Source organism: Otolemur garnettii, unplaced genomic scaffold (assembly GCF_000181295.1).
Source record: "Otolemur garnettii isolate 467f Iridium unplaced genomic scaffold, OtoGar3 scaffold00279, whole genome shotgun sequence".
NCBI lineage: Eukaryota > Metazoa > Chordata > Mammalia > Primates > Galagidae > Otolemur > Otolemur garnettii.
Genome location: NW_003852674.1, coordinates 906,987 through 917,311, shown reverse-complemented (window position 1 = coordinate 917,311; position 10,325 = coordinate 906,987). Strand labels below are relative to the sequence as shown.

The 10,325-nt window shown below is 38.2% G+C and overlaps 1 protein-coding gene across 1 annotated transcript; it reads right to left on the bottom strand.

The window, feature by feature from the left end:
- Nucleotides 1-2,385: 2,385 nt before the first annotated feature.
- LOC111722567 (vomeronasal type-1 receptor 4-like) lies at nt 2,386-3,591 on the bottom strand. Its single transcript, XM_023508822.1, has one exon. It carries the CDS (start codon nt 3,395-3,397, stop codon nt 2,396-2,398), a length of 1,002 nt encoding a protein of 333 aa, XP_023364590.1. The 5' UTR covers nt 3,398-3,591; the 3' UTR covers nt 2,386-2,395.
- Nucleotides 3,592-10,325: the final 6,734 nt, after the last annotated feature.

Here is a 10,325-nt window from a genome sequence, read left to right as displayed (position 1 = left end):
GTAATTATCAAGAATTACTTGAATTGGGGTGGTGCCTGTGGCTCAAAGGAGTAGGGCACCAGTCCCATATGCCAGAAGTGGTGGGTTCAAACCTAGCCCCAGCCAAAAACTGCAAAAAACCCCCCCAAAAACAAAAAAACAAACAAAAAAAAACTTACTTGAATTAAGTGTAAAGATTTTTGTGAGTATCTATTGCTAATACAGATTTACTAGTGATTATTTTTAAGGTTATGGATAGGTTGCAAAGAACATGTTGATAAGTTTTCACACACTACTAGGGTAGTAGAGTGTATCCAAAGAAATAATCATCTCTATTTGGGATTTTTTTCTGAGAGATAATATGTGGGAGGTTTTCAGATGGAGTCCTTGTTAACATCTGTTGTGGACTGAGAGGGCAGTTGTGAGGAGTCTTAATAATGAGCAAATGTCCCCTATGAGAGGTAGTTTAAGGAGTCATAAGTCTAAGGAGTTTTTATTTGCTTATGTATTTGTCTCTAGGGAAAAGTATATCTAAGGCATATACAAACCATCATCTGTTTCTGTCTGAAGGTTTATATAACAAATTTTAGGTAATATTGGGGTTACATTTTTAAACCAGGGTCAATATAAGGGAGATGATCTTGTTTCTCTGAGAGCTTACAGGTTGCACATTTTTTTTTAAGCCTTGAAGATAAAGCTTTTGGGCTCAGGGTGGTGGTGCCTAGCAGGATCCCTCGAGCTAAGGAGTTCGAGAACAGTCTAAGCAAAGCAAGCCCTTATCTCTATTAAAAATAATAATAAAAAAAGTAACCACGTATGGTGGTAGGTTCCTATAGTCCCATGTCCTCTGGGAGCTGAGGAAGGAGGATCACTTGAGCCTAGAAATTTGACATTGCTATGAACTATGATGATGACACAACACTCTATCCTGGGCAATAAAGTGAGACTCTTTCTCAAAAAAAAAAAAAAAAAAAGGCAAAGAGAGGAAAAGATGCAGTTTTTGTTCATGTATTATGGTACAGATAAGGATCTCATGTCATTATTTGAATCATCAATACTTTTTCACCAGGTATTTAAAAAAGGTTGCATGAATAAAACCTTAATAGTCAAGTTATGTATGCAATACTATCATTGGTTGTCAGTTTATGCAGAGCGTTTGTCCATTACAATGTACATTTGTGAGACTGTGAGTTTCTATTGTCATTTTGTACATAATGGCTGATAAGGGGATGAATAAGGAAGAAACATGAAACCTCTGAGTGGAGGGCTAATGGTGGTACTCTGCAGGCGATCTGAGAGACAGGCTTTTATAACTTCATGTACAGGAGTGTACACTAGTAAAAATTGTATACATGGACAACTATAGGGTCAGAATAGTGTTGTAATGAGTAAGATTTAAAATGACAAACTCATCGGTGAGACTGGAGGAGGTAATAGCTAGAGAAATTTCTCCAGGCCAAGATTAGGATATAAAATTGTAGATTTTATATTATCTTTGAAAGAGACAAGAGAAAGAGTAAGAGAGGGTAAGGGAATAGGGGAACACAGAGACAAAACAGAGAGATGACATGGCATCCCCCAGAAAAAAAATGAAAGCAGCTGAGGCCAAACAACTGCTGAATTATGGGGTACAAAAAAAGAAATTACAGCCAGATTCACAAGGTACTATGGATATGAATGCTGTGTGTGTTTTTCCTCCAGCAAGTTTGAAGGCAGACAACTTTCCAGGTGTTTCTAAACCTGAGGCCTGAGCATCATATTCCATTTTGGGGAGTTTTTCAGAAACAACTTCTAAAATGCAGATTTAGTTAACAGGTCTAGTAATGGGAATATATACATGTGTGTGTGTATCTATATATATATGTGGAGATTTTACATATATATATATAAATGTATATATATATATATGAGATTTTATATATATATACACACATATTTCTCCTTTGGAGTGCTGGGATCTTCATTAGCTTGTGAAAAAGTGAACTCCAGAGGCTGGGGATGGGGCAGGCATGCCAGAAAATGAAAGCACGCAGAGAAATTATTAATACCTGAAGTTTTATAATGATAAAGTAGCTTCCCATGGGTTACACATACAAGGTTGTAGTTGTACACAGAATTATTAACATTTATTAATGCATAATATGCTTATAATTTGCTCTAATAACCCATTAATAATTCTAATATGTCCCCAGGTAATTTATACTCCAGCTCACTTCCTGATTTCCATCAAATATTTTATAGGAAAAATGCAATCAGAAAACATTGGATACTGCTAACACCTAGTTTTCTGTTTATCTGGTTGTTGGTCTGGCTTCTGAGGGAAGTTAAATGCCTCTCCATGGCTAAGTCAATGTCATCTAATTTTTTTTTATTATCAATATCTTGAGTGTATGTCAATCACGTTCTAAACATCCACTCATGCACATGTTAATGAGTGAATAAGGAGATTTTCTGAAAAAAATGAAACACTGTTGTGAATGGGACTCCTAGTAATTTGGAACTTTTCTTTCACCATCAAAGAACAAAAGCTTGGTGGTTGTGGATCTTGAAGCATCAGTATCAGAGGGCTGAGAGTGGGATAACATGCAGCCAGAAAGGTGGTAGCATTATGAAACCAATGTTGAGTTTTGGAAAACACAGAATTATAAATTATAAGGAAAGAATTAACAACATAAAATAAAATGAAGGTAGTTGCCAAAAGCAGAATGGTCTGAGTGGCTTTTGACTCAGGGGAGAACCTGTGGGACATACTAAGAGTGTGAATATGCCTCACTCTCTGGTGGTGTCTGTGAAGGAGGAGGACCATGTAGACACTGGCCCCAGCCATGAGTCCCATGAACACAACATCTGGGAAAGAGAGTAGAGTTGTGTAAACCACAGTGTAAGTTGCTTCAGGACTTTCAGAAGAGCAGATTCCATAATCCCGAGCAATAGTAGAATTGTGAATATTCTGAAGGGCTTGAATCTTTATAGGAACAAAGATGTTTATCAGCAGGTTGGAGATCCAGCACAGAAAGCAGGAGAGCCTGACATTCTTCAAAGCTGTGTCTTTGAGCTTCATCCACCCTCCAGTTCTAGGGCTGATGGTGATGGCTTGAATACTGCTCAAGTGGCAAGTAGTGCAGAGAGAAAGGCCCCGGGCTGTTCTGTGAGTATAATAGACAAGTTTACATGCAATATTTCCCAGGATGTTTGTCACTCCCCAGATAAATATCATTTGAGGGATCCCTTTGAAAAGAAGCACCAAGAGGTTGGCTACAGCAAGGTTGATGAGGATCACGTGTGTGGGCCTTGGTGTCTGGCTGGTGTAGGCTCTGGAGGCATAGGTGAAGAGAAGAAAGGTGTTCCCCAGGACCCCAGTGCAATTCTGGACCATCAACAGTAGGCTCAGGATCAAATCAACAAGAAGCATTTTCATGGGACCATAAAGAAGTTGTTCAGAAAAGAGCCTGAAAGTCACAGAGTTATAATTCAGAGTAATAGCCCTAGTCCCAGATTTGTTCCAGAATTTCTAGTTCTAACAGAGACCCCTGGGCCATCAATAACTCCTCTGAGGACAGCAGTTACATTTACGGGGAGGGGACTAAGGGCAGCTAAGAACTGCCACTCAGAGTAGCCAGCATTTTTATACTTTCCCAGGGCCATACAGGATCGGGTGGCCCTGGGAGGGTAATAAATATATGAATATTTAGTCTTTTCCCAAAATGGTATTTATTGGTATTTATTCATTTCCTAAATTCTACAGGGCATCATTCTCAGGCAAAGCTTTATTTTCCACATCAAAAATGTCTCTGAAACACCCACTGTATACAGAATAGTTTGTCAGTCTTTAGATATACAAAAATTAAGTGACCTGCATCATTGTTCCTATGAGCTCAGAGACCAGTGTGGGAGACACATAGATAAATTATGATCATAGAAAAATGCAAATGACTCCATGAGTGAAGCATATACAAGGTGTTATGGAGACATGCATCAGGGATTGTAGCATTACTGGATGTATGGTCACATACAGAAATTGTATTATTTTTATTACCTTAGTAAACTTCTCTCCAAAATTATTTAATTAATGTATATGTGTATCACAAGTAGTAAAATAATATAAGGACACTCACACAAAAGAATTAATTTATACTCCACCTGTCATTTACAATCCTACTCCTCTGAGATAAGCATACATTTCAACTGTAGATTTTTTCACTATTTTCTTCATGTTCATACAAAATGTGTGGGTTCCAACAATCAGTAATAAGTATGGTACTGAATTTGCTGCTTATTTTTATTAATTTAAACCACAGTCTCTCATAACTTTTGGGTCACAGAAAATAATTGTACTTGACACATGGCATTAAGAAGATGACATACTATGATGGTGTGAGATATATTCCAAGAATTCAGAGAAAGTTCAGCATCATAAAATCTAATAACAAAGTTAGCTGCATAAATATTTTTTAAAACTGTATGACTGTCGCCATTAATCGTAACAAATGCCTTTGACAAAAATCAGCAGCATTAATTTTAAAAAGCAAAGATATGGAGACATGCGTCAGGGATATTTCCTTAGCATGACCATGTATGTGCATATTCTAGCACTTTATTTATGAGAAAGCAAAGGGGCCCATTCTTTCAATAATGATAATTACTATCCTGTAAGTATGAGTAATTATATAGGTGAAAATAAGTTAGAGAGAAAGAACCTATTTGTAGTTTCTGTGATAGTATAAGGACTCCCTACAGAATCAGACGTAAACATTGATTCAAATAGTAGAAGAATTTAGGAAGGGAACAATCTATACAATTCATATTCAAAAATCAATAGCCTTCATATCCACAAAAAATAAGTTACATGATGGAATACAAAGTCCTACCTATAAAGCCAATCAAAAGTTATAATCTTTCAGAATAAAATGAATAAACTTGATAAAGAAAAGTTTCAAACTTCCCAGTAGGAAGAAGGACTGGTTAATGAAGATATTTCTCAATCCTGGGCAGGACATGGAAACCTCATAAACTTATCAGTTCTCTAGAAGTTAATCTGAAACTTTGATGGACCAAGTAAATATTATAATTGTATTCTGGATCCAGAAAATTTGACACTAAAAATTAAATATAAAATAATACAAAAAATTAGGCAGGAGGAATAAAAGAAGAGGTGTGAACTATGGAACCGTTTCCGTCAATTACTAGAACACACTTCTGTGTCACCATGTGAAAGTGTTATACCAGCACACAGATAGACAAACAGAACAGAAAGATATCTAAAAATTTTTAAATTATGCAGCCATATGAATCTTACATGAAAATACGGGTGAATTACTTTATAATCTGAATATGAGGAAAGGCTTTCTAACTATGCCTCGAAAAGGAAAAAAAGTATTGTAACATTAACAACATAAAAGTTAAGACAAAAGCTTACATGGTCAAACACTGGGAGAAATACACTTTCTGCTTCTGGTATATCTCAAAACATCTATTTCCATATTTTCTGCTTCTGGTACAGCTAAAAACATCCATTTCAACCATTTTTTTTTGGAAATAATGACCATAGACTATGAAAAAAATATATAAAACACCGGTATCTTTAGCTTTCACTAGTGACTGAACAGGAGCAGGCAGATCCTAGAAGGAATTTGACCTTGATAGAGAAGGTTGAGTTTTCCACTTTTCAAAATGACTCTGATTCTAAAGGAGGCTGTGGTTGGTACACCACAAAGTGACTAAAGCCAAAGTAGACCGCCATAGCTCCATTAGCCAAAAGTACAAAAAGAAAAATTTGAGGACAACTGCAGATGCTGCAAAGGAAAAACGTGTGGAAGAAGAGATAAAGGTGGGGCCATAACTTGTAGGGGTGTGTGTGTGCATTTTTTAATTCCAAGTCTCTGGCAGATGCCTGCATATGCATACAGATGTCAACCTGCTCACAGAAGCCTAAAGTAAATGAGCTAAGACTTCTGAATATGAAGTGTGAGTTAATCAGATTAACCATCAATTGAAAGAACAAAAATATATGCTATTTGTTTCTCTCATGAAAAAATAATGAATGCAGTCTCTACAATGTATGAGGACACAATTCAAATGTGACCCATATTCAAGGCAATAATCAATGGAGACTAAACCCAAGAGAACCCAGATGTTGGAATTAGCTGATAATGATATTAAAGCCGATTTTATTACTGTGATCAATTGGATAAAGAAAAATTAATGAAGAGAAATTGGAACTACACAGGAAACACAATGAAAATTCTAGAACTGAAAAATAAATATTCAAAATAAAAAATCACTATCATAGAAAAAACACACTTAATTAGATTATTTCATAGAAAAACCATGCTTAATTAGATTATTTATTTGAAATAAGAAATAGACAAAACCTTAAAAAGCAGAGGATTAGAGAACATGTTGACACTGACAAAAACTGGAGGATTATATACACTTGTGTGATATTGCAATTTAATTATATGTGTGTGTGTGTGTGTGTGTGTGTGTTTGACTTTAGGTCCTGACACACAGTGAATCCCTTGTTCATATAGGTAGTAGGAAAAGTGTTTGTCTTTGACCCTGGTTCAAGACACAATCATGGTAAGATCTCTATAATTTTCTGAGTGGTGTGAGCATCTGACACAAGTCTCCTCAATCCTTTGAATTTCCTGTTGATGGGAGTATCTTCTGCCCAAATACAATGACTCTCAGTGGACTCCTGGGCAACCTGGGATGGGAGCTGGTAGCCAGGGGAACCAACCTTGTAATTAGAGGATAGGAATACTCACCTTCATCCCTAATCTCCAGAGAAAGACAAGGGATGAAGGGTCAGCTGGTTAACACATGGCATGATTTTTGTCAATCACAATACAAACATTCTTGTATAATGGAGAGTTCACAAAAACCCAATGGATAGGTTTTAGAGAGCTGCCAGGTTGCTGAAAACACATGTGTAACTGCTTTTGGCTCCAGATGGCCGCACTCCTGCTGCCAGTTTCAACAGTGAGACTGACCCATTACTTTGAATTTTCTGATCTATACGTGTTCCCTTTCTAATGTTTTTGCTTCACCAAGAAGAGCAAGACTCACTTACCTGCTTATCTGTCAAGAAGAGACTTTTCTAGTAACAGTGTGGGTTTCAGTAAGAACAGTGAGAATGAAGATAGTATTCTCAGATTCATGAAAAAAAGAAAACCAAATGAAGCAACCATGGTCTCATAGATGTTAGCCCACTACACCACCATCCATTTCACCAACACTGAGGTATAGCCAGAGTCAGAGACTGTACAATGTGAGGAGGAATATCCCACTTCAGTCACAGATGAAATCAGACTGGGGGAATTAGCATTTTCTTCAAGTCAACTCACGGCAAGTTGACCACCACTTGGTCTCTGATCCAGCAGGTCCAATCCAACCTGATCCAGGTTCACACTCATGGGGTGAACCCATTCTTGTAAGAACACAAAAATCAAGATACTAACAGTGAAATTTACTGAGAATTGACCCTCTGCCACATACTGCTTGGAGAGTCAAATATATCAATTCATTAATTCTCTGATGTCCTAAATATTGGATACCATACTCACTTGGCAGAAGATAACAATCAGACAGGGAGAAGACAAGTGTTTCACCCAAAGTCTTGTCTTAGCCACTCTGTTAATTTAGAGAAGAATAGTCTCTATAATGCCACATATGCTGTCTGATGGAATTCTCTTTCTAAAGCAATTTTTAATCTGAAGGCAAAACTAAATAACCAAACCACCAAGAAACTTGAGCAGTGAAAGTACCACAAAGGGGGATGTCAGTTACACATAAATATGAAAACAAAAAAGGAATGGGGTTGTGAGGGACAGATCAGACACTGGTGATAGGAACAGCTGGACTGAAAACTTCTGGATGGGAAGTGCTGGAAAAATCCCTGTATCCTGAAGGGGATTGACTCACAGACAATAATGACAGAGAAAAAGGAATTGGGAGAGACCCAGTCACATTGAAGGAAACATTATCAAAGGTGTGGGGAAAAAAATAAGTAGTTAAGAAGATGGAAATGCAGATAAAGAGGGAGATTGGAACTCTTTGTGTTTCTAACTCATTTCCTAAAAGGTGGATCAAGGTCCATTCAAAGAAAATACTAGTCCATACAATTTATTGATGATTTTCTGTGTGTTAGGATTTAGGTCTGGGTAGAGGAGCCCCATGTATGCTAATACTGAATGTCCAGTTTAAACAATATCCTCAAACTATTTTATGTGGACAGAAAGTGAGGCACAGATTTATATAACATTCTGATAAATACAACCTCATCGGAAATAATAGAAAACAAGTCACTAACTAGTGACCCAGTGGCTAGTGTGGGATGGAAGTGGAGGGAAAGCTTCCCACAGGACACGGGAATTTTCAGGGACAATGGATATGTTTAATGCTTTGATAATGGCATTAGTTTCAAGGGTATAGAAGTATGCCTAGGATTCTCAAATCATACACTTGTCATTTAATAAATGCCTATAAATCCACATGTATAGCAAAGGAAGAAAAATGAAAACAAAGTACAGAGATTATTTCTTAGCTTTCACAAGGTCCTTCTATCCCAGTGAAGGGCAGACCAGGTCCCTGACACAGTGAGAATAGCTCACTGAGCATACACACCTGCAGCAGGTGCACTCCCTGGTAAGCAGGGTGTGGGCCTGATGTTGTCTCTCACTTCACACCCTCCCCAGACACATTCACACAGAGTGGAGGTATTCAGACCACTCCCCAGAACCTCCAAACATCACCAGAGGGAAGAGGAAAATAATACTAGTTACAAAGAGATAGGGTGGAGTTTGGTTATGTTTGCCACTGGCTGATCATGTTACTCCAATGTACTGGCCTGGAACCAAGCAGAAGAGACAACTGTGACTACCTTTGCAAGCAGTTATGGGAGCAGTGACACATGTGTGATGTTGAGTGACAGTCTGTTTCTATCCCTGGCTTCTGGACTGGGAAGCAGAGACACTGTCAGGATTCATAACCCCTCAGCCTATAGGGGCACAGGCAGGTATATGAGAAAAACTTCCTACCAACAAAAGCTACACACCCAGTGTAAAGTTAAGACATTGAGTGGGGGAAAAAAGCAGGTGACAAGCCCAAGCTGACCCACCATCATGCAGTTAATGAGGTGACATCCAGGTTCTGAAATCAGACTCTGAGTGTTGCCTCAGGGCTGTGCATGTCTCTAGACATGTAAGTGTGTAGAGAACAGGGACCACACACAGCCAAAGATCCTGAACTTTTCCTTTTAATTCTCTACATAAAAATGTCTCAATTTTCTCAGTCCAGTTCTTAGGAGTCCAGGTGGATTGGTAAAGTCCACCATAAGGGGAAAGAGCAGGTGAGAGCACAGGACCCTCCATTCTATGCTGGCTCCAGACTCAGGAATGTTCTCCCACCTGAAGCCATAACCATTTTCAGCCTGATGTGAGGTCTCAGTCCTCACACTGTTTTACTTCCTCAGTTCAGACTCAGGCCAAAGCTTAGGTGCAGGTTTATTGGGACTGGAAGAAAACCTTTGTCCTTCCTAGTTCCTCACCAACCTTCTGATTGTATGGGGTCTGAGTCATCATAAAATACTCACCGCATTCAATGTCATGGCTTCAATTGCCAGCAGGACCATTGTCATCTGTAGACACCAGCCATCTGGAGCCAAAGCAGTAATCAGTCTTGTTATACCCTGATTTCATTTCCCTTCAGAGGGGCAATTACCATGTCACCTTGAGTTGCTTCTGCAAGAGACCTTTTCACACCTGGGAAAAAACTATAAATAACTTTTCCAGGACATGTCAATAGTTTCTGGGGATTTTTCAGACATGAACTAATGAGAATCATGTGCAACTGGGAGGAAAACCTACCTGAGGCCACTGCAGTGACCTCTGAATTTTGAGTGGGTGAGGAGGGAAGACAAGACCTTGTTAGTACTTCCCTGGGATAATCCCAAAAGGGCTACAAAATAGAGCCTCATCTTCAATTTCTGGTCCCACTCAGGGTCTGAGTGATGTCATCTGTCATTTTCATATTCCACCCTGAGTTCCACTATTTTTTTTTAATTAAATGATAGCTGTGTACATTAATGCAATCATGGGGTAGAGTGTGGTGTTTTCATATACAATTGAAATATTTTCATCAAAATAGTTAACATAGCCTTTATGTCATTTTCTTAGTTATTGTATTAAGATATTCATATTCTACTCTTAGAAAGATTCACTTGTACCCTTGTAAGATAAACCATAAAAGTGATCCCTTCAATCACCCTCCCACCACCCCTCCGCCACTCCCCTCCCATCTCCCTGTATTCTTAGGCTATAATTAGGTTATAGCTTTCATATGAAAGC

Excerpts from the sequence above, each read along its gene's own strand:
- LOC111722567 (XM_023508822.1), bottom strand. The coding sequence starts at position 3,397 with ATGAAAATGCTTCTTGTTGATTTGATCCTGAGCCTACTGTTGATGGTC.